The sequence below is a fragment of the Parus major genome, chromosome 6 (genome assembly GCF_001522545.3).
Source record: "Parus major isolate Abel chromosome 6, Parus_major1.1, whole genome shotgun sequence".
Classification (NCBI taxonomy): Eukaryota; Metazoa; Chordata; class Aves; order Passeriformes; family Paridae; genus Parus; species Parus major.
Window position 1 is genome coordinate 26,292,308 of NC_031775.1, and position 24,124 is coordinate 26,316,431.

A 24,124-nucleotide genomic window follows, 5' to 3' on the forward strand; every position below is an offset into this window, starting at 1 on the left:
CGGAGCGGCGGCCGGAGCGCCCCGCACAGCCATGGGCGATGGGTGGCTGCCTCCGGACTGCGGCCCCCAGAACCGCTCCGTGGCCGGGGTGACTGCCGTGCCGCCCGGGAGCAGACAGCTGCCCGCCGCCGAGCTGCTGTCGCAGCAGTGGGCTGTGGGCATGAGCCTGCTGATGGCCCTGGTGGTGCTGCTCATCGTGGCCGGGAACGTGCTGGTGATCGCGGCCATCGGGAGGACGCAGCGGCTGCAGACCCTCACCAACCTGTTCATCACCTCTCTGGCCTGCGCCGACCTGGTGATGGGGCTGCTGGTGGTGCCCTTCGGGGCCACGCTGGTGGTGCGGGGCACCTGGCTCTGGGGATCCTTCCTCTGCGAGTGCTGGACCTCGCTGGACGTGCTCTGCGTGACGGCCAGCATCGAGACCCTGTGCGTCATCGCCATCGACCGCTACCTGGCCATCACCTCGCCTTTCCGCTACCAGAGCCTCATGACCAAGGGTCGGGCCAAGGGCATCATCTGCACCGTCTGGGCCATCTCTGCCCTGGTCTCCTTCTTGCCCATCATGATGCACTGGTGGCGGGATGACGACCCCCAGGCACTGGAGTGCTACCAGGATCCGGGCTGCTGCGACTTCGTCACCAACAGGGCTTACGCCATCGCCTCGTCCATCATTTCTTTCTACATCCCCCTTCTCATCATGATCTTTGTGTATCTGCGGGTGTACAGAGAGGCCAAGGAGCAGATGAGGAAGATCGATAGGTGCGAGGGCCGATTCTACGGCAGCCAGGAGCAGCCGCAGACGCCCCTGCCCGCTCACCCTCACCACCAGCCCATCCTCGGCAACGGCCGAGCCAGCAAGCGAAAGAGCTCCCGCATCATGGCCATGAGGGAGCAGAAAGCCCTCAAGACTTTGGGCATCATCATGGGGGTGTTCACCCTCTGCTGGCTCCCCTTCTTCCTGGTGAACATCGTCAACGTCTTCAACAGGGACTTGGTGCCGGACTGGCTCTTCGTTTTCTTCAACTGGCTGGGCTACGCCAACTCCGCGTTCAACCCCATCATCTACTGCCGCAGCCCCGACTTTCGTAAGGCCTTCAAGAGGCTGCTGTGCTGCCGCCGGAAAGCCGACCGGTGGCTGCACGGCGGCGGCGGGGAGCTGGCCCGGCTGCCCGGGGGCTTCATCAGCACCGTGGGCTCCCCCGAGCGCAGCCTGGCCGGGACCTGGTCCGACTGCAACGGGGGCACGCGGGGCGGCAGCGAGTCCAGCCTGGAGGAGAGACATAGCAAAGCCTCCGACTCGGAGTCCAAGGTATAGGGGGGGCGTGGGGGGCCGCGTCGGAGCCGGGACAGGGGGGAAAGGCAGGCAGGGAGACGCGCAGGAGCAGGAGCAGAGAAATCCCCGGCAGCTTCTGATGGTAATGCTATTGCCCAGCAGAGCGATCCCTGCCTTGGCAGGGCGAGTGCGGGTGTTTACTTAGGAATAAAAGCAGGTGAACTGGTGTACGACATACCTCATCCGAAACTACAGAAAACAGGAAACCCACTGACCGGAGAACAAAGGAAATAAAGAGCCCATCCCGGAGACAGCCACCTCGTCTTTAGGAGACGCGCTGTCGCGGGGACTGTGGCGGCAGCGCCCGCGCTCGGGTGACTGTCCCAGGACCGTGCTGGTGGCCGAACCAGCGGGTGGTGCTGGCCCTTGCGGCCGAGTTCGGCTGCAGCTGGGGTCCGGCTATCCCGCCTGGCCCCGGGGCTCATCCCCTCGCCCGGGTCGCCGGGGTTTTGGGACGCGCGGGGTCGGTGCTGCAGGTGCTCCGGGCGCGGAGCGCGGCCGGCGACACGGAGACCTGCTGGCAAGATGAGTTTTAAGCTCGGAGCAGCCGTGCTCTCCTCGTCTGCAGAGTAGCGAGACAGAAAATAATGAGCAATGAGGAGCACTGGCGTATTTTGAAAGGGGGTAAAACAACCCGACCCACACTCTTGTGCTTATTCCCTCTGCATCAGCCAGCAGTGAGTTACTGTGCTTATCTCCTTCGGCCAGACAATAGCAGTCAGGCTGAGAAACTTCTACCTCAAACTGTGCATATTGTACAGGGGAATGAACGGAGCATGTTTATATTAAACAGCATATTTACATCCCACTAATAGGGTTTTATGACAAGGGCCGGGGAGGAGCGGGGGTGAGGAACCTTCTGCAGCTTGTTCATTGCAATTACAGATGAACCGGGGGAGAGGGGAGAATCCCGGAGACGAAAAAATGTACTGCACATTTTTTTTATTTTTTTTTAAATGGCGACAAAGTCGTTTTTTGCACAGTGTTAAAAGAGTTGTAAAGTTATTTGAAGATATTACTTGCACACACATACACACATGCAGATTGAAAAGGAAACGGAGGTTTGAGTAACACCGACCCTGAACCTGATTTCTGGTTTTGTCTGATCTGTTATAGTTTTATTGAGAGAGAGTGACTTTTTTAATATTATTTTTGAAGGTACTGTAAATATATCCATATTATAAATTAAAATATCTTAAGAGACTTTAATATTTTTATTTTCATTTCCAAATGCCCACGTGAATCTGCTGTTATTTTAGCACTTGTGTGTCATTTCCATTTTTCTCTCTGTGTGTGTTTTATAACATATTTATACTTGGTGCAATTTACTACTGTGTAAGTAATTGGTCTATGTGCAATAAATACCATTGCAGCACAAGCAAGTGTGTCTCTATAGGTTTTGAAACTATACCAACCAATAATGGGAAGAACAGCATTTGTTTTTCTCCAAAGATGGCTCAGATTACCAATACAACTTGATCTAATGGCTTTTCCTGACACAGTGTTGCAAAAAAACCTGTTTGAAACCCAGTATAGTTGCGTTCCAGTTGCACTGAGGTCCACTGACTTCCCTTATTAATAGGAAAAAATTAATGGCTAAATTAATGGCTAAAGACAAGGTGTTTCCACTCTGATAATGAATACTCATTTTCTTGAACTATTCCTTTCTGGGATATATTCTTCACTTTTTTTCCTTTTTTTTCTTTTTTTTTTTTTTTTCTTTTGTTGTTGTTGTCATAGGAGTACATGGCTGGGAGTCAGGAGACCAGAATATTTAAGATTACAGAGGACGCTTATTTTGAAAGCTTAAATTGGTCTTGAGTAGAAAGAAATCTCTGTAAGCATTACATGCCACCCCACAAGTAGGTCCACTTCATGCTGACAGCAGGGCTGATCCTGCCCTAGCAGGTGATGATAACTGAATGTTACATTTTTCATTGCTGTAAGTAAGGAGTTGCAGTGAGCAGAAGTGCTGCAGCTTTGTCTTCCTTTATTGCTTTATGAAGGTGTGCTCTATTCTTGTGGTTTCATAAGGTTTTTCTTTACTGAAATGAATACATGGCAGACAGAGAAGCAAAAGGACAGTGCAGAATCAAAGTGAAGTAATTTTTAGTTTTATTAAACTCAGGAGAATAGTTTAATTAAATATCAGCTCCCATTAACAGCACTTCCCAGAGCGAGTTCTTCAGGGTGGTGGCTCACGGTTTGTTTTGGAAACCAGTTGTTCATTTTTCTTTGTTTTCAAAGTTAAGGAATTTGTCCTTTGCAATTTCTTATGTTGCATTTTCAGGGGGGGGAAAAAAGAAAGTTACTCTTCTTATGCAAATACAAAATAAAGGGACTGGAGAAGTAAAAAATACTTTTCTATTGATGTTACTGGAGTTTGATGTGAGCTGCAGTTAATGGTGTCTTCCTTGATAACAATAAAATGGGGTCCTTAAAATGCTGGGGTGACATCAGATCAGGAGCTAAGTGAGGTGGGCTCTGCCACTCTGCCACCAAATGATTTTAAAAAACCAAAAATCTGGTTTTATCTTTGATTACAACAAACACAGCAGGACCAAAAGTGTGCACTGGATGGTGATGTCTGATGCCAGCAACTGCAGCGAGATGTTGGCTGTGCATGTCTGGGATGGGGAGACAGTGGTGCTTTCCTTGTGCATGTTGGGGATCACTGAGCCAGGACAGGGCCAGGTCTCTGCCTGCTGGGTAGAGCAGGACAGGATCCCAGCATCTGCCTGGGAAGTGAAGTGGCTGTCAAGCCCTCATCCTCAGCAGGGTGCTGGATCCTGAGGAAGCACAGTGCCTACTGCATGGAGCAGGACAGCCTAATGGACTTGGATACTCTCATAAATCAGTTCACACACTCACTTCTAACTATCCAAACACTCCTGTCCTTAGCCTTTAAAAAGTGGTGACAATTTTGTCTCAACAGGGTCCAACTTAGGTGGGAAATTTATGGCCAGAACTTGCTCTGTTTGCCCCGTGGAAGAGCTGTGCTGGGTGATGCATCTCCTGGACAAGTGTAATGGTGCTGAGGTAGGATGGGTTTAGCCCACTGACCTCAGAAGGGCCAGCTGTGTCAGCAGAGCAGTCAGGGTTCATCTGCTGTTGAATTTTGCCAGTTGACAACCTGCTGAAAGAGTCTGGAGGCTGACACATTGAGTCCCTTCGTAGACAGCTGAAGTAATCCCACTGGCAGCCTGCACAGGGATGCCAGTCCATCTTGCATGGCGTGGAAAAGGCAGTGGCACAGTAACAGTGAGGACAGAGCAGGACATATGGCACACACGTGTGCGAGGAAGGGGAGGCTGCTGGCGAGCAGTCTGCTGTGGATCACACTCAGAACAGGCTGTTCTCCGCAGAGAAGGATACTCTGAGAAGCGCTGTGGGGCAGCTGAAATACTCCGGAGGCAATGAGTCAAACACTCGGGATGAATGTATTTTTTTCTGACGAAAACCAGACATGGATTAGCAGTTGGAGCTGCAAGTCAGAAAGAAAAGGTGATAGGCATGCGGCTGCACACGTACGTGGGCAGGAAAGCAACAGCAAAGAGCTGCAGGCCTGCAGGAGAGGGAGACACAGGTAAACCAGAAATCCGCTCTGAGAAAATGTCCTGCAGCTGCCAGGACCAAAATTATTTGGCGAGGATGCCTGGAGACTTCCACATGGAAGACGCCTGATTCTCCAAGGCGCCGGCTGCGCTCTGTGCAGTGTTTGCTCAGCACTTCTGGAAGGAAGGCTGCCTCTCTCCGTGTGTTTAAATGGGAATAGACCAGGTTGAAGGAGTGGATTCCGTTTTCCATGTGCTCAGGGAAGTTGAGGCTGTTTCAGACAAGCAGCAGGCTCTGCAGAAGGACTCCCCACCAGTGAGAGCTGCACAGAAGCCCTCCTGCAAATCCTCTGCACTCTGAGACTGCAACCCTGAGCATCCACTGTCTGTTCTCCAAGCAGCATGGAACTATGTGAAAAAAGATGGCTTAGGGTCTGAGCTGTGCATTTGACAGCATCAGCTGGGTATTTGCTGCATGCACTGGTTCTTATGCAGATGCTGCTTTCCTTCTTGGGTATCCACATGTCCTCAAGTATAAGAACAACTTCTTTATCGACTTTTTTTTTTTTCCTAAACCCTATCTGAGACTAAGGTTTTATTAATAACCTCTAAGTGGCTATTTTGCAAACCTTCCTTGTGCTGCACACTTTCCTAATTTATTGTAATTTCCCGTCTGGTGGAGTGTACTTACTTCCTTTATGTAATATATCAGCTGCAGGGCTGGAAATTGGGCAGCTATGAACTGAAAAGAGCAGACTTTCGTGAGGCCAAATGCGGTCAGGCATCATTGCCACTGGGAGCAGAATTTGACCTGATAATCTAATCTCATACGAGAGTCTATCTCCAGAAAAGTATTGTTACCAACAGCAGATGACCTCTGCTAATGAAGCTGGAGCAATTAGTCCTATTTAAAGCTGTCTAGAAAATGTTAACTGCTAAATAACAGTTAGTGCTGGATAGTTCAAATAATGAGTGTTTTGTTTGCTGGTGTGTGTTAGGTGATGTGTTGGGAAATAATTATTCTTTGACTAGAAGCCAGCTTTGTACTAATCAGAAAGGAGAAGTCATGTTCTGTTTGAAGGATTATACCTAAAAATAGTTCTGTTACCGCCACATCAACAAGCAAGATGAAGCAAACTCACGGCAATGTACACACCTTCCTAACATTTCACTTTTCATCCTAAAAACTCATTGTTCAGCTGGGACTTTCTGTTTGTGTCAAGAGCACCAATGCAATCTCCTGCAATAGCTCTAAGCACACTCTCCCCAAGGAGCATTATCCTATGCACCACTGACTCGCTTTCAGACCCTGCCAAATTCCCAAACGCCCCAGGAGGAAGTAAGGATTCTTTCTCTTTATATAAACAATCACACATAATGTAAGATCAACAATATTTGTGACAATCATGTTGCAGAAGAAATCGATCTGCTTTTTCTCTGAGACGTTTGTATGCCTGCCCATCCGCGAGGAGCAGCTGCCCATGGAAACAGCAGGTGATTTATCCCCACAATTCACTAACTCCAGCCTGTCAAACTCTGCTGGGAAAAGTGGCCAAGATGGGAAAAGGATAAAAAAAGGCGATGCTGGTGAGCAAACACAGGATTGTGAATGCAAAAAGAAAAACTGGGGTGTCTTTGGCTGTAGGTGCTGCCTTTTACTGGTAACGAGTTGTTGGTTTGGAGAGGGATACACCAGGCAGAGGCACTGTGGAAACACAAGTTAAGAGGTATGAGGTCAGACATTCCATACAGGACCATGCCACCAAAGGACTGGCAGCTGAAATATGCCCAAAACATTCCTAGAAGTTTTTTTTTCCTATTCATTAAGGATAACAGCAGCAGACTAAAGCACACCTGAGCAGCTTTCAGCTGATGTAAAGCCACGCAGCTCCTTGGCCAGCCGTGGACGCACTGGACCCCCTCAGCATCTCCCCCTTCTCTCCAAGTGGCTCCAGCTGAGTTTTGTTGGACCTGGAGCCATCCCCCAGCCTGGAGCCATCCCCCAGCCTGGAGCCACCCTCCTCTTCAGTGGTGCCAAACGGGAGGTGCCCCGTGGCCTTGGGGGTGGCAGTGCTGCAGGGTGTGCTGGGCATGCTGGCACTGGCTGCCACCGTGCCCCTGCCCTGACTCATCCTCTGTCCTGCCAAGCAGCCACAGAATCGGGCCCACCGGGCTGGAAATTGGAACAGAGTTTGGGTTTGTTATGTAAACTGGTGATCAGCTTCCTGGTTCACCAAAAGCAGCAGCTTGGTACTCACATTTGCTTCACAAGCCAACTTTCTTTTCTTCCCTGCCCCACTTGGCTTCCAGGTTTTTCATGGTAGTGTTTGCTTGCTTGGCCTTAGCACCCAGCAGCACAAGGTTTTTTTGTTTGTGCCCTGGCAGTTGTTCGAATCATGAACTGTACCAGGTTGTGGGCAGTTGTCTGGGTTTGGTTTTACCCATTTGTTTCAGGATTGATGCTCAGAGTTATGAATACTGGCTGCACCAGAGTGCAAAATTCCCCTACAAATAGGAAAGGAGTCTTGACCTCCAGGTTTACAGCCTAAAGAAGAAAATAGAAGCTTACCATTTGCAGACTTTTGCCATTGCCATGATTAGCAGAGCATCTCTGATGTAATGGTGTACCCTTCCCATCTGATCCTGTGTAATGCACCGAATCCTGTTGTCCTTAATGAGATTAAATGAGGATTTTCTACTAGTTCAGTGCCTTAGCCATTAGCAACTGTTGTGTGTCTCTAGGCAGTGATGTATCTTTGCAAGCCTGGCCCAGTGTCTCTCTCAAAGCTAAGGTATTTGGCTTCTTCCTACGAAATTTATTTTCATAATTTGTCTTAAGCTCATTGGCACAATGCTTTGAAAGGCAGATCTAAGTGTATACACCAAAGAGGCAAACAGAGACACTAAAGAGCTCAGAATCTCAGCAGCTGCTAGGTGTATAAACATTTCAGCTACCAACAAGCCATTTTGCAGGGCCAGGTGATTGCTGCAGCCCCCTCCAAATCTGCAAGCTGGCTTCCCTCAGAGGGGGACCCTGCCACAGTAAGGAACAATTGCAGAGACAGCACAATAGCACATCACAAAAGGTTTCTCCAGGTGGTAAAATTTGAACAGTGCTTTGCTGGCAAAATGTAGAGACCTCTTGTTAAGAAGAAGGAATCAAGAAAATCCCCTGGCGGGATTCCTAGCGGGGAAGGGAGAGCAGCGCTCAGGGTTAAAGTTTCCATGTGCAGATGAGGAGCCCCGCAGTGACTGCTCCAGTGAGGGTCACGGATACCGCTGCTCACCCTCTGCCACTCCACTCCCTTTCTGGTGAATAATGTGTGCCCCTCTCACCTGCCCGAGCGCCGGGAGGGACCCCAGAGGTGTCCAGAGACACAAAGGTGAGTGTCAGCCTGCGTGGCCACCCCGTCCCTCATTGTGCAGCGGAGGGAGGAGCGCTTCCTCTTGGACTGGAGCAGGTAAACTGGGAGATGTCCTCCAGAGCTCCCATTGTTCCACAGCCCGCCTTCAGCCAGGGGTGGTTTGTTTTTCTGTTCTTCCCCTAAATGCTCACTTGGGAGCCGTCAAATAGAACCTCAATTAGGAACCTCGCTTAGGACACGGAGGGCGGTGTGGGATGTGTTCCCTGGCAGGCAGCGCTCCATCCCCGCTGCGGGCACGGGAGGCAGCAAGGGCGGTGTGGGACCTGTTGCTCACACACAGCATCGCTGGTACCCTGGCAGGTCCCTGGCAGAACAGCCGCACCGCCAGCGCATCCGGGCTGGATCCGGCACAGGAGCACCTGTAGGGATCGCTCACAGAACAGCTTGTGTCAAACACTCGGGCTTTTTGGAGCTTTTATCTAATATGGAGCACAAGGCAGCTGCTGCAGTAATTGCCAGTGTCAACAGGTGTTGTAGCAGTTGTCTAAACCACCTTGAGAACTTCCACGGAAGAGGTTTTGTTCCTGTTTCAGTGCCCGGTAGTCCCCAGCTGTCTGGCAACGCTGTAGATGCCTGTCTGTGGTTTTCAGCATCAGCCCATCCAAGCCAGGGCTGGTGCTTGCCCCCTCTCCTCCTCCCCCCAGCCCTCAAGACCCATTGCATGTCCTGATTCCCAGCCTGGCTGTGCTGCCTGTGGTGCTGCATGGGCAGTGGGCTGCTGTGGCTGAAACCCAGCCCTTTCAGACAAGGCTTGTTTCAGCTGAACCAGCGGGTTACACGAGCACGGGTAACAATTGCCATAGGAAGATGCAGAGTGATGGGTTAGGGATCATCTGTTCTGGTAGCAAGCCCTGGTTTAGATCCATCTCTGTGGTCACAAATCTCGTGTCCAGTGGTGATGCTGCAGAAGCTGAGACCCAGACCAGCCCTCTCTGGCCATTGTTTTGCTTGGCTGTTGCTGAAAAAAGAGGACTCGCCACCCAAACCTTCCCTCCCTTTCAGAAGCTGCTCTGAATATTCTATTCAGGGGTTTAGTGACTAAGCCATTAAGCTTCTCACTGTATGTGAAAAGTCAAAATAAATTTAGGTTTTTACAAATACTGGTGCAATAGGGGAAAAGAATTTGAATTCCGATTATTTCCAAGACCAAAGCATGGGGCATAGGACAAACTTTTGACAGAGATTGGGACCAGCTGAAAGAGCAGCTCCTGTGGATCTCAGCACCAAACTGTCCTCAAATGCAAGAGAGTGACTTGGCTACAAGCCAGGGACAGTGGAAAAATAATTCCCCAGGAAGAGCAGCTCTCTTTCCCAGTGTGTATGTATGAATCCCAACACTCATGGGCACCACTGAGCTGTTGGGGGCTTGTGAGCAATCCCCATCATCTGTGTCTGCTGGTGAATGGTACTTAGCTGCTTTTATTCCTGCACACTTCACTTACGTGGGAGCAAGGAATGTGGTGATAAAAAGGCTGGAATGGTTTCAATTCTGGATAGTTTCCATTAATATATTTGTCGTTGTATAACGCTGCCATCACAGTACAAAATCCAGTAAGGTGCCTCTTAGGAAGGTAGAACTTCTCTACATAGCTGTAATTAGGTGAGTGGGGCTGTGGAGCAGGCTGGGCTTTGATCAGACAATTTTTAATTGCACCCAATGTGTTTGGGCTATTGCATGGTATGAATTTCTTTGTCTTTAGGTTACAAGGCACCTCATAAATTAAATGGTTGATGTTGTCAAATGCATGCCATTAGCACTCAGAGCAGATAATCCTTCCCATGGCCTCATCGGAGTCTATCTCAGAGCCTGTCTCCAGATAAGGGCCTGGAAGAAGAACAATGGTGCTCCCAGCTCCCAGGGGCCTCCACTCTTCTGTTCTGTGCTTCAGAGAAGAAAAATTATCATTATCTGCATGGCTCAAGCTCCCTTTGAAATGCAGTTATTTTTTACTCATACACTCCCAAGTATTTTTTACATGATATCAGTGAGAAACTTGAAACCCCCTTTGAGAAGAGAAAGATTTCCTGCAGCCCTACTACTAAAGAAAATAGATAGATCAAGTAGTAAAGTTCAATGACTTACTTAGCGTTAAATAAGAAAGAGAATAATGAATTGGATTTTGTGTGCCTGGTTTTCCTCTGCAGGGAGCAGTCAGGCTAATGGATTTTCATTGCCTCGTGCTTCTGTTCATCAGCCTAGGTGAGTTCAAAACACTCTTGCCTTTTTGTGTTCTCCTTTCCCTGCCCGCTTGTCACAACTTCAAATATTTGGAGATTAGCAAACACATAGATTTGTTGCCATCAGCACCACCCTGACTGGGGAGGAAAACACAGGGTTAACTCCCTTCACCCAGCGATGGCTTTTGGCTTCATGGGCATCTGTATTTTATGCCTGTTAAGTAGACAATTCCTTACCTAGGGTGGACACTAGTTTCCTACTATTATGAATTCAGGCTGTAACGTCCTTCAAAAAAGACATTATTTCCCCACTGGGTTCACCAAATATTTGTTGGGTCTCCAAACCCTCCTCTTTGTTTACAGGCTTTGCCAAACATGCCGTAGGGATTTTATTGGGGAAGGAAGGGAGGTGGCGGAGGAGGAAACGATTACAAAGCTATTTAACATAAACAACTTTCTCCTGTAAACTCCAGACACAGCTTGGCCAGGAAGAGGTTAAAGCTAGGGGGTGGATGGGGAGACTCATTAGGGCAAAGTAATAAAAGGCAAGTTGAAAAGCCCAGGGAAAGACACAAGGGAAGAGATGAGCTGACCCTAAATGGGACCCTAAATGGATTCCCTGGCTTGCTGGAAGCCCTCTGCTGCTCTGACCTCGGGGTTTGGACCTGGTTCCTCCCTAAGGCATGCCAAAGCTGGGGGATGCTCAGACAGAAATCCTGCAGAACTGATTGGGAGTCATATTTCAAAGGTGAACCTGAAAGGTTTCTACAGAGCCAGAAATTGCTACTTCCTGCCCCAAACCTTTGCTGGGTCTGCCAGCGCTGCCCAGAGCCAGGGAGCTGCTCTCTGCCCACTTGGAGCAGGATTTCCGTTTTCCTACCAGCCTTGGTGCCTCAGGCTTTGTGATCTGGTTTTTGTCTGAATGGGAAATGCATAATGACAAACTGTTTAAACAACTTATGGTACAAGGAAACTTGCTGGGGTAAAGTACAGCACTCTAATTTATTTCCAAGGAAGTGATGCACCCTCCAAAAGCACTCCACTCAAGCACTGCAATTCCAAGTGCAGGTTAATTGCTGGCCATCCTCAGTGCTGCCTTCAGCCCTCATCCAGGCTGGTACTCAGGCACAGTTGAATGCCTGAGGTCCAGGGAAGGTCTGGCTGTTAGAGCTGTGCTGACTGTAGCTTTGCTTGTGTGGGTAATTCTGGTCATCCTGGTGCTGGGGAAGGAGAGCCCAGGAGCCACAAAAGCCACAGAGGAATTTTCTTGTTCTATTTCCAGCCCTGCTTTTTAAGACACAAAGGGCTTCAGATCAGATGCATTTCTGAAGCTTATCTGTGTGAATATTTCACTGCTTATCCAAGCAGAACAAAAACCTTCAAACCTTCTGAGGTCTATCCATCAAGAGCCTTATCTCCCCGTGTCACAATTTGGCTCCTGGCTGCTGCTGCTTGGAGCCTCCTGCCACCAGCTTCCCATCTTCCCTCTCTGTGCTGCTCCACAGCATCCTCCACAGCCACCCTGTGGTCACAGGCTCCCTGCCACTTCAGCGATGGCCTCTGCACTGCATGCAGGAGCAGCAGACCTGTGCTGCTGCATGCTCTGCAGCCAGCCAGCATCCTGATGAGCTGCATTTGTGCTGCTGCATCACAACCCATCATCTGCATCCCCCCCACACACATGCAGAGTCTGGGATACAGCCAGAGCCACGGCCAGAGCGGAGCACACCGACTCTGCCTGGCCCCAGGAATGAAGAACATTTGTCTTTTCTTATGGGATATTAATGAAGCTTGGATAAAGGAATGCTGTCTCCTCTAACTGAGCTTCCAAGACTGAAATATCCAAGGAGAATACTTCTGATCCTCTCCCACCTGGAAGCTGCTGGTCCCCTCTGGCAGAGGCACCACTGACATGGGGCTGCTTAGAGATCTCAAGGAGCACCTTAAAAACACAGGAAGGCTCTCCCCCTTTGTAGCTGAGCATGGTACCTGAACCACTGGGAAGCATCAGGAGCATGGCAAGAGCACAGGAGAGGCATCAGCATCATCAGCCATGTGTGAAATTCCTGGCCAAGTAAAACAGCTGCATAGTCAGACTTTGTGCCCAGTTTGTGCCCTGTGCTATTGAGGAGGAGAGTCTCTGCAGAGCCTTGTGCTCGGTACCAGGGCCACAGGACTTTTCTTGCTTTGAAGCTGAGCTGGCACAAGAAGTTGTCTGCAGCCATCCTGTCAGAGCCATGGCCAAAAACAACAGGGTGAAGACTTTGGAAAGAGCCACCCATCCACAGTGTAACTGATTTAAACCGGGGACCTGCCTGGCTCAGGGCTTGAGAACAGCTTTTATGCGGGTCAGAGGTTGAAATCCTGAGCACCACGGTGGGGATCAGAGACCTCTGCTGCTTGGTACTGCCTGGACTCAGCCCAGATGTAGACAAGCTTCAGCATCAGGGTGGCCTCTTCCAACAGGGACCATTTTCCTACAGTCCTTTTCACAGGAAAAATTAATGTGTGCATTGTTTTTGCTCTCCTCCCTGTGGTTTTAATTTTTTTCTCTGTTTTGATGGTCAGAGAGGTAAAGCTAATTCCCATCTCATATAAAACAATTAATTTGTCTCAGTAACAAGAGGCTAAATGTACTTTTTATACTGTGGTGTATGATAAGCTATTTATAAATTTCATATCACTGCTGGATCCTAGTCAGAGTTTAAAATAAAGTTTTAATTTAACCATTGTGTTGACAGATATGATAAATACATTTTTTTTTTCTATAAAACCTAATTTCAGCAGTGTTTGGCAAAAATCATTAGAAGCTAAGGATTATTTCCCTGGGCTTTTTTTTTTCTTTTTTCTTTTGCTTTGTTTTTCTCCATGTTCCAGTGTTTAGTTTAATGTTACATTCCATTATAGGAAAAAAGAAAAAAATTGTGTCTGTGGTAATTTGTTCTCCAAGGCCTCTGCTTAAGAGATGGAAGGATTTTCCTGAGAAGACCAATGGAAAGAGGCATCAGCTCATGTCACAGAGCCCTTGGGGCAGCTGCAGCACCTCTCTGAGGTAGAATCAGCTCTCAGAGCACTGCTGCAAAGCCCACTGGCAATTTCACAGTGATTGAGCAAATCTTGGTATTTCAGGTGACCCCACAAGAGAGCCAAGAGGGCACAGTGGGGCAGGTTTCATGTCTGGAAGCTGAGTTTAAAACACAAGCCTTCCATCTACAGGAGGGTTGCATTCTGAGTCCCTTCAAAATTTTTCTGGACCCTCTCCAGTTTTCCTGCTTCCCCACATCAACAGCTCTGAAGAAGATGTCTCTTTCTGCAATCAATTTTCATTCTGCACTAAACAGCTCTGACATCAGCTACCATTGTATTGTAGATGCAAATGCAGCACAACAGAGCCATACATGTTGTGAGGTGAGCGGGTCAGACACTGCCCTGGAACAATAGAAAAACAAGAAACGTTGAGCAGGAAAAAAAGCTTGTTTTAAAGTGTTTTAAAGCTGCTGTCTGTCTCCTCAGCCCTGCAGTTCACAGCCTGTACTTCTCATGCTGCCTCCCTGTTAGACAGACAAACAAGAGATGAAGCTATTTGGGGAGCAAGTCTGTGTTCTGCAGATGTGAAAATACTGACACTTGTGTCTATATGGACTGGCCTTTGTCAGTGAGGAGCTTCCAGAAGCTCAAAATACCCAGGAAAGGAGCATGCAGAAGGGGAGAGAGGTCTTCTGGTGGTCTGCCATGTCTCTCAGGCTGCTTTCATGGTGATACCCAGAGGACGTCATTGAGGCAGCCAGCTACAATAATCCTTTCAGTGGGAACAGGTGCTGGTGGATAATCCTGCTGTTTTCCTTGGTCACAGTTCTCTTCAGTCACTAAGACAGAGCAAACAGGATTATCACAGCAGCCATTCAGGAGGTGAAGTTTTTGGTGGCACATGCCCAGGGCTCTGTGGACATTTATTTCCAAGGGAGGTGCTGGCTTTGCAGAGCAGCCTGCTGGCTGCTCCCAAGGCTCCCACTCACACTGCCCCTCAGGGATGAATCCCAGATGCCAAGCTCCTGCTCTCTACAGCTCTCCCAGGATATTCCCTTCCCCCATATCCTGGACATGTGTGGGATGGAGGCTGCCCAGCTGTGCATTGTCCCAAAACCTAGCTGGGCCAAGGCACTGGAAAAGGAGCTGGGGGAGGACAAGGGGTGCCAGCTCTGCTTGGGTTGCCAAATTTTCTGTAGCCAGGAAGGTTTGAGGCACTACAGACACCCTGGGGGTTCACAGTGACCCAGTCTGACTCTGAAACTTCAGCTCTGTGCTTGTGTAAGTGCAGACTCGTGCCTCCAGCAGACTTTAATGTATTGTCAGGTTTTATTTTAAATCCCTGGAGAGCTGCACTCATCCACTCCCTCCCAGCCCATCTCCACTGTTCTTGGACCAGCTTGCACCCCTGGTGACTGTCCTTGCCATGCAAAGCCAATGCCTCTCTGCTCCTATTTCACCTCCTTTTGCTCTGCTGATAACAACCCCTGACCCCACCGTGTGATTCCCTTCTCCACCAGGGAAGGGAGGGCACGTGAGGTTCTTGGAATCAGCCTTCACACAGCCTCTGTACACAAACACCTGCTCCCCACTATTGGTTTGCTTCAGGACTTCCCTGACCTCTGATTTCAGTATCAGCAAAGCAATTGATCTTGGCTTCATGGTTTTGTGGCAATCTAGGCCCAAGGCTGTTTTAAATAGCAAACTACAAAATAAACATTTGTTGTTAAACAGCATAAAGACACTGAACTGGAATAGAAACCCAGGACGTGCCGGGTTGTTAAAGCTCCAGCTTGCAGCCGTGCTGATAAGGCAGCTTCCAAGAAATCGCCCAGCCCTTGAATTCTAGAAGCTCTCTCTTCCCAGGTCAACAACCTTCTATGGACTCAGTCCTGGTGTCACTCTATAAGCAAACACAGGCCAGGCAGGACCTTCTGCATATGGTACAAAACAGAGAACCTGTGTTGCTAAGAAGGGGACCAGGCACTCTCTGGCACAGGAACCTGAAACACACAATGAGAAGCACATTGGTAGCTCTGGCAGTTTGGGAAAGCACAAGAAAAAGTGCTTCAACTTTGTTCTTCTTTGGGCAAGCCTCCTCCTTTTCTCAGAGGGGCAGAAGGTGGTGTTGGCTGAGCTGCTGCTCTCCCTGTGCCAGCTGTAGGCTGCAGTGCTGCCACATTTGGGCTCCCCCCGTGGTCTCCTCTCTTCTGGAGGAGCACTCCACCAGCTCTGCACCCAGGCTGCTCCCCTGCTGCTCCACACCCTGCTTTTGGCCAGCCTTGACTTCAGACAGGAGCAATGGCTCTTTGGAGAGCAGATTTGCCAGAGCATCCCACAGCTCTGTTAGTAAAAGCCTTCAGTGTGGCTCTAGTGGGAACACAGGCAGGGCTGATTGGACCCAGTTGTTCGGCTCCCTCATTTCACAGGGATGCTTTAAAATACCTTATGCAGGTGCAGGAGTTGACACAACAGAGCATACACCGTGCTAGAGTCTGTCCAGCTTGTGTGTAAACACCACTAGTCCCCTTTTCAAACTCTTAGGAGTTGTTTCATAAACACAAAATACTTCACTTAATTTCCAAACCACGCGGGGTTTTCTCGGCCGGGCCGGTGGTGGAGGACACAGCACCAGCCCCGTGTCCTGCAGAGCAGCCCCAGGTCCCTGCCAGGGCTGGCAGCAGAGCCAGGCAGAGGCTACCACCTGCTGGGCCCTCCTTGCTGACTGCTGCTCAGAACCTCTCCACGCTGCCACTTGCTGCCTGGCAGGAACACTGTGTGCACAGCACAAACCCCTCTGGCCAGCCCTGTGTCGCTATCAGAGCTCTCAACACGTAAGCCTTGTAAGCAGTGAGGATGCTTAGTCAGTAGTTTTGGGCACCTGACCTGTTTCTTGCTCATTTTTTGTCTTCCAGAGTCTGTTTCTCTTCCTTATTGACCCCACAGAACAGGGTCATTTTTCTGAGCTGAGGCAAATTGCTAGAATTTTGCTGAATTGAGGAACCTGTTATTTCCCCACCGAAACTTGCTCCTACCAAAAACCAAAATGACTCCTCCAGCAGTCCATAGAAAGGGGGAATAAAATTCATGTATACTGGATGGGGACATGCCTGAATTTGTGTGGGATCCCACACTTGCACAGGGAATCTGGAAAAGTCTTCATGGGAAACACCCTTGCATGTTTAGGGCTCTCCACGGGAGCTGGTGGCAGCGCGAGGCGCCAGCTCTGCCGTGCAGTGTCACCGTGCAGGCAGCACTCGCGAGCAGCCAGGACAGCTCACAGGGCTGCTGCTTTTGGGAGAGTGCAGAGCCTGGCCTGGGCAATCCAGGAAACACAGGGTCATGTTTGTCTCACTCAGGTGAGTTCTGTAGCTGAGCCTGACTCCTGCAGACTTGAGATTGAGGGACTTGGCACCTGTTCTGGATGGGCGCTTTGTGCATCTTGCAGTGCTGAACGCTCGCTGCTCCCAACCTCTCCAAGGGGCTCGTGATGCTACAGCATGTGCATTTCTGGGGCAGAGACTCTGGTTTTGCACCAAGCACACTGAATGCTATTGACATAGTTTCTTGATTGAGCCTTTTTTGTTTGAGCTGCTCTACCAAGCTGCCCTGAGCCTCAACAGGGCACGCTGGCCTGCACCATCAGGCTTCATCTTCCCAGTTAGCCAGGCTCTGGGAAAGTCACTGGAAGGACTCCAGTGGCTTCAAAATAGGAGTTGACTCATGCCCCATGAGATCAAAACAAAATGTCTCTGCATATGAAAAAATATTATGGAAACTGTATCATTCATGCACGAAAGCCACACTTCAAATTTATCATATAAAATAATATTGTAAATGGAAAGAAAAAATTGCACAAGGCCTGGTGTGCATGAAAATTATTGGCATGTGAAAATGTCTCTTCCCATAAACACAGCTGCGGTCTGGTACACAAGCAGGCATCCAGAACAGGGAAGCTTGGTCCCTTTCTGCTCTTCTTCAAAACTCTCCTGTTCTGTAGGAGTAATTAATTTCCAGACTCATCCCTTGTATTGCCAAGAGTGACCCAGAGCAGAGCTTAGGCTGGAGTGACCATTATGAGGTGGTGTGGCAGTGTGACAGGCATTTCAGGAACTCACAATACAGCAGCAGCACCTGAGAGCACTGCCTGGGACAGAGGTGGTGCTCAGAGCACCCACGGCCAGGCTGCAGCTCTTGGCTCACTCAGGTCTTCGTGGGAGCTCCGAGTCTGGGGCCAATCCCACCCCACTGGAGCTGGCCAGGACGTGGCCGTGGTGCTCAGCAATGCAGAGACCCCGCGATTCCCTCAGCCGACATCTGCGGCTTGGTCACATTCCAGCAAGAGCTGATTGCCACGCTCCAGGGAGCAGGGTTTAGCATATCACCTTGAGGAGATGAGCAGAGGATGCTTCTGCAGGCACAGCAAATGAAACTCTAAGGGAAAAAATGAATTAATGTGGGTATTAACCAGCAATTTGTCATACAGCCTCTAGAGTCAGCTTCTGATGCTGTGAAGTGTGCCGTGAAAAGCAGTGGATGTTTCTGTACCTCCTCTGGCTTCTCTGAAGCTCTTCAGCACTGGGAGCAGGTGGATACCACTGAGCCTGTTCACTGCTCAGCAGTGGAGAAGCTGGGATGAGCACTACAGCTGCTGCTGCTGTCCCACCTCTGTGCAGGGCCATGGGGCAGACTGCAGCTCAGGCTTTCCCTCTGTGCCATGCTTCCCTCCCTGGGTGGGAACGCCAGGAGCTGGCTGAGGGCACTGCAGAGGTGCTGTCTGTCCCCTCCCGGGCTGGCCCTGACACATTTATCATTCTGTAGTGCCTCAGTGTCCCCTCCCTGTGACACCCCTGTGGCAGAAGGATCCCACCACACACCCTCCAGCAGCTGGGCCTGAACATAAACACAGTCAAGAGTCCAGCGACCCAGAGAGCCAAGTGAAATAACCCACCTGCACCATTTGTCCACTGTTGCCACAAAGTTACCCATTTTTCCCCAAAGGACATGCAGTTCAGCACTGCTGGCCACACTGTGCAAGCCCATCACTGATCCCCATGCTTACAGAGAAGAAGAGCTGTGAGATGGCTGAGAGGACTTCTGGCTCTCATGGTCTCCTGCCCCAGTGTTACGGGGTGACTGTGGAACCTTCCTCAGCCAACTGGGCTCTACTGGTTCCCTGCTGGAGCAGAGAGCTGACTGACTGACCCACAGCTGACACCAGGAGATATCCAGCTGCGATGACTAAACTCTTCTTACATTCCAGAAATCCGACAAATAAATGTTTCTTGAAAATAAGCTGGTGTTTTGTTCTGGGAAATGAGCAGACCATCTTCCTGATTGCTTGTGTGCAGAGGGCAGAGCCTTGCAAGGACCTGCAGGGCACCAAGCAGCAACACCAGCATCTTGCTTGCCCTCCCTCCCAGCTGGCCTCTCCTCCTTTGATGGGTTTGGAACGAGCTCTGGAGGTCTAACTGCGGAGAGTAATGATGTGTGAAAGCTCACTTTCATTTTTCACTCTACTTTTTTGGAAGGTGGAACATTTTAGAGTTGACAGTACCATGCTAAAGCCATATGAGGCAAGTAACTATTTTTAACCAGATGGAGACTATCTGAGAGTCTAGTGCTGGATCATTTCAAACAAGGAAGAAATCATGGAATCCAAATGTAGGAGTGGGAGTGATGGGGGTGGGAAGGCTTTTATCACACACTTATTCCAATAACTGTCCAACTGCTTCAAAACTTATGACCACTTAACTGAAAATGCCTGTGGGGTCACTTCAAGTAGTGGCTGCATTTTATGAAATGCTCTGAGAGAGAGGCAGATCCTCAGGTTAGAGCAGCTTGAGAGGCTCCCTGTGCTCAGCAACCCCCTTTGCATCCTGCAGCATGCTCTGAGCTGTGCCACATGGGAGAAGACACTTGCCCATCTTGGCACTGCCCTTCTCTGGACCCCCATCACCACATACTAGATGGGTGCAATGTGCTCAGCTCTTCTGGGGCCACAGCCTGAGGTGAGAGGAGAAAGGGTGGTCCCAGCCCTGTTCTGGATGTCCTTCCACCTGACAGTGAAAAGCACTGCTTCTGCCTCCCTTGCTCAGAACAGAGGTGGTGTTCCACATAATGAGAGTTTGCCAGGTGAAATTTGCCTTGTGGATAAACTGAGGAATTTTCGTCACATTTCCTTTATCTGACACACCTCAGAATTGCAACAGCAGGACTTTCTCACTGGCAGCCAGGGACTAAGGCAGCCCCTCACACAAGGAAAGGGAGAACCAGGTTACAACTGCCTGACAGGACACAAGCTAAATGGTGTTAGAAACCTGTCACCCTATTTGTGTGAATGCACATTTACAGGCACTCAGAGCACAAGGGTGGTGACCACACACTTGGTGTTTAGCTTTGTGCTGAAGTCTGTTTAACTCTGTTGCAGGTGCAGCATTGACTGGTTCCATGCAGGAATGTGGCACTGCTTGGGCACACCCTGGTGCCAAAACAAGGGTTGGGAGGAACATTTCTGGATCAACCCCGCCAAAAGTGAGGCTTTGTGGTCTGCAATGTTTGCCCACTTTGCGAAGGGAAATTGAACCTTCTTCCTTGACCTAGTTTGGTACTTGGCCACTAGCCTGTCTTCTCAGTACCACCACAGTCATAAGTGGGACATGTGCCCTTAGCCCCCTTTAGACAAATCTCCTGGCTCTGATTTCCCAAAATCTGCTGTTCCTGGGATCCTCTACATTGAGAACAAAGTCAAACCCTGCCCTGGCTTTGCACTTCAACATGGCTGGGGCAGAGTGTGCAGAGATGACACAAAGGCATTGTGAAGTTCCATGTCTGCTTGTCACATAACAAAACATAGTCTCTTAATCTGGGGAGACAGAGAAGTTCAAATTAACTGTCTCTTCCAAGCCATCAGCATCATCTACAGAAGGAATCTTGCACATTTAGACTACTTTTAGCTCCCAACTCAGTGACACCTGAAAAGAGGAGCATATTGTCCATGGTAGGTAGGTTGCAATTCTCTCCAGCATTTGCTGCACTGCAATTGCCTCTGCAACATCCTAAATGTGAGCTATGAGACCAGGTGGACATTCTGGCTGTAAAGACACAGGCAAATTTAGCAAAAGGGACAGGAAACATCCCCTTTAAAAGGAGTCAGGGTCAGCATCTTCATCATGGAGAGTGGAGTTCGGGATAAATGATGCATGAAACTCAATGTTTTTAAGAAGAGTTGTGACGTGAGATGGACATAGCAGGGGCTGCTGCCACCTGCAAACGCCTCTGCACACCCTGGTTGTCACTGCTGTCACTGCAGCTGTTATCTTGTGGCTTTGCTCTTCCTGTGCAGAGAGCAGCAGTGGGCAGCAAGGTTTGCAGTGCTCCCTGCTATGTCAAACGCAGCACAGGCTGCTGAGCTCACATGTGGGCTGTGACACTGTGGAGAGAAGACTTGCATCTTCCATGGGACTCGGCTTTCACTTGGGATTCCCATCCATGGAGAAGCTCTGAACTTCCCTCCTAGACCTTCTCATCTCCTTTTGTCTGGTTATTTCTGACTCACCCCTCATCCTGAGGCAGGGCTGTGGGGAGGTGATGGCTCCTGCTTGGTGTCAGCCCAGCCAGGCAGGGCACAGCCCAGCCTGCTACCAAGCTGACCTGGGCCTTTGGCTTGAGGAAATGCCTGCTTGAGCTGATGTCACTGGACTGGTGACGTACTTGCACACCACGTGTGGCTTGTCCCATCCCTGCCCCTGCAATCTTGAGTAACAGGGACTGACACATGTTTTTTCCAGAAAGCAATCTCTTCAGTAGAATTAATTCTGTGATTTCCAGGTGCTTCCTCCTCCACACAACTGATGAAGACTTCCTGAAGCTAACGGCCAAGGCTGCTCAAAGCCAGGACATTTAAATTAATCTTTTGTTCTTGGGGACTTTCTGCAGCTTGATGGCTCTGGGTGCTACTTCTTTCTCACTCACAGACCCAAACAGGTCCTAAAGCTGCCGGCAAAGAGGGGTTTTAGGGGGAAGAGGAGGCCAGGGTGGGAAGTGGCTTGTCTGTGGCTTTGAGACTGTGGGGTGGCTCCATTGAAAGCTCTTTGCAAGAGCCTCCCTGTAGAGCTGCTGTCTGGGTGTGGGGTGAGGGCAGCCTGTGAATCCAGCCTGGGATCCACCACAAATGGCCTCAAATGAGCCTACAGCTGCACCCCAGTGTCTGAGTCACCAGGAGACCCTGAGGATGTGGTAACTGAAGGTTGTGTTTAAAGGCACCAGATGACCTCTCCTTCCCAATTTGAGAGGGTGCTTCTTGAGAAGGATGCTTGCATTTGAGCAACTCTGCATCCCGTAGGTTCTCTGTGCATTAAGGGGAACTGAGATTTTGATGGGAACACCTTGTGTTGTGCGCCTATTTCCTCTCTCCCACTTATCAGGGGTTGGATCATGTTGCTTATTTTAAAGTCTAAAATGCAGATGAAGCTGTGAAGCATGAACAATAAATGCTACACGTCAGCAGATACCCAAGAAGCAAATCCCATTAATAAGGGGTGATGAGTGAATAAAATGCCTTTCACTCCCTGATCAAGAAATTTTTATTCACTATTTTTTAGCATAATTTAGTGTTGGGTCTGAGCCAGAATGTTTTTATTTTTGTGTGGATCTACATTTGCATTTTCTCATGGCTGTTCTATAACCTGACTGCATTGCTATTATATAAATGCTGGCATCACAACATTTTCAGAGCCTGTAAGAGGCATGGAGCAGAAATCTAGAGAACATATCCCACACCTGTGTCCTACCTCCAGTGCAACTTATCTTAAAAGGTACAACTCCTCCTGACACTGATCTCAAAGATCCCTTGGTAAAGTGTATTTCTTCTTTTTTTCAAAAAATGCTAAGCATTTATTTATCCAGCTGTTTGCTTGAGCAAGAGGCAGTGTCCTGGTGCTGAACATATAAAATGTACATGAACATGAAGCCTTTGTGGCTACTGCAGTATTACCCTTAAGGGACAGGCCTGGTTGATGCTTTCAGTGAGGTCAAGTCCCTCTTCTTAACTCTGGTGTTACTTGTGTCTGCCCTTGTGCCCTTGCTTGCCTGCCAGCCGGGAGGTCGACACCCCTGTTACACAAGCGAATGTCGTCGGTGTTTTCCTTCTTGATTGTTCTGCGTGTAATTTGGATTCCACGAGCAGCACTCAGCTTATGTCATTGTATCATTTTAATGGTGTTTTTCTTGGCTGCAGGTCTGATTTTCTTGGCCTTGCAGTTAGGGCATCTCTGCAGACACGGACACTCGATAGCTGCGGGCGCCACTTCCCCTTTCGCGCACCTTGCGCTCGCCCCTGTGAAACCAAACTGCAAAGGACCGGCTTTGCCATTCCTCCCTTGCCCATTCACAGGGGCCAACACACTCCCCTGCTCCTTTCATTTTCATGTATCAGTACTAGGATTAAAGTTGTTACTGTTCTACATGAAATCTTCCAAGTTTTCATTATGACAGCAGTGCCTAGAAGATGCCTGCAAGGATCAGGAAGAATTTGTCCTGCACAGGCAAAACCCAGCACTCCTGGTCGTCAAGTGCTTCTGCTGTAACCTTCACATGGGACAATTAAGGGATAAGGACAAGAAAATCATCAGGAAATGATGGTGCAATATTACCCTTCATGATAGATGCATATGCTTGGCATCAGTCATTTTCAGATTTTTGTCAGCAGCTGTGCAAAGGGTTTTCAGAGAAACATAGAAGGATATCTAGGTGCTTCAGAGTGGTCACATTTTGCTTGACCTTTTCTGGGTGCACATCTTCCCAACAGAATGAGTTTGGGACTGCATTTTTTCCTGGGCTGTTTAGCAAAGCCCTTCCTTATTCCTGGTTGCTCTGCTTTCAAGGTATCTCCAGCAACATAGGTACCCTAAAACAGTAGTGCAGGGCTCTTGATGGATTCATGCAAATCCTCACATTTTTTATTCCCTTCCTTGTATGAGCTGACAGTCAAATCATACATGTATGTTTTGCAGTTGAGAGTTGTGTTTTCTTATATACTACCTATTATATTTCTTGCCTGTGCTGTTTGTAAAAGAAAAACAAAGCAATCAGCTCCCCCCAAAGCAAGCTCTTTCTCCTCTAAACCCATGAAAAGTTAAAATTTGCATCTTTATTTTCTCTCCACCTGCACTTCTGCTTCTGTGCTCTCTGAGTAGGGATGGTCCCTGCACTGCTGTGTCCTGCTCCTTGGAGGAAACATGATGTCAGGAATCACGAAGTGATTGAGGTCTGGCAGGGGTCCCTGGCTCCCACACAAGCAGTGAACTCCCAGAAGCATGGAGAGGAAAGAGGGAAAGGGAAAACTGATGAGGCTACGAGCCGACACACAGACCGGAACAGGCAGATGCTTCTCAGAAGGAACCTCCAAAGTAAATACGATTGTGCAAGCCATTTCTGAGCCACGTTTCCAAAGAGAGACTTTTCTGTTTCCCTTTCCTATATAGCCACTCAGAAGTGCATGTCTGGGTGCCCCAGGGTTGAAGAGAAGTTAAGACCATGCTGTCAGCTGCACTCCAGATCTGGGCATGCAGCACCCTGAGCTCATTCTGCAGTGAAGAAGGAAAGCC

At 49.2% G+C, this 24,124-nt stretch overlaps 1 protein-coding gene across 5 annotated transcripts; it reads left to right on the plus strand.

Moving 5' to 3' along the window:
• The first annotated feature begins 6 nt into the window (after nucleotides 1-6).
• Nucleotides 7-18,812, plus strand: ADRB1 (adrenoceptor beta 1). Of its 5 annotated transcripts, none has more exons than XM_015633690.3 (3): nucleotides 7-1,309; nucleotides 10,458-10,512; nucleotides 18,004-18,812. In XM_015633690.3, exons 1-3 carry the CDS (start codon nucleotides 32-34, stop codon nucleotides 18,021-18,023), a joined length of 1,353 nt encoding a protein of 450 aa, XP_015489176.1. In that variant the 5' UTR covers nucleotides 7-31; the 3' UTR covers nucleotides 18,024-18,812. The 5 variants fall into 5 exon arrangements, with proteins under 5 accessions (XP_015489176.1, XP_015489174.1, XP_015489172.1 ...); XM_015633688.3 differs by lacking the exon at nucleotides 18,004-18,812 and adding an exon at nucleotides 11,773-13,427; XM_015633686.3 differs by lacking the exon at nucleotides 18,004-18,812 and having other exon boundaries at nucleotides 10,458-13,427.
• The last annotated feature ends 5,312 nt before the right edge of the window (nucleotides 18,813-24,124 follow it).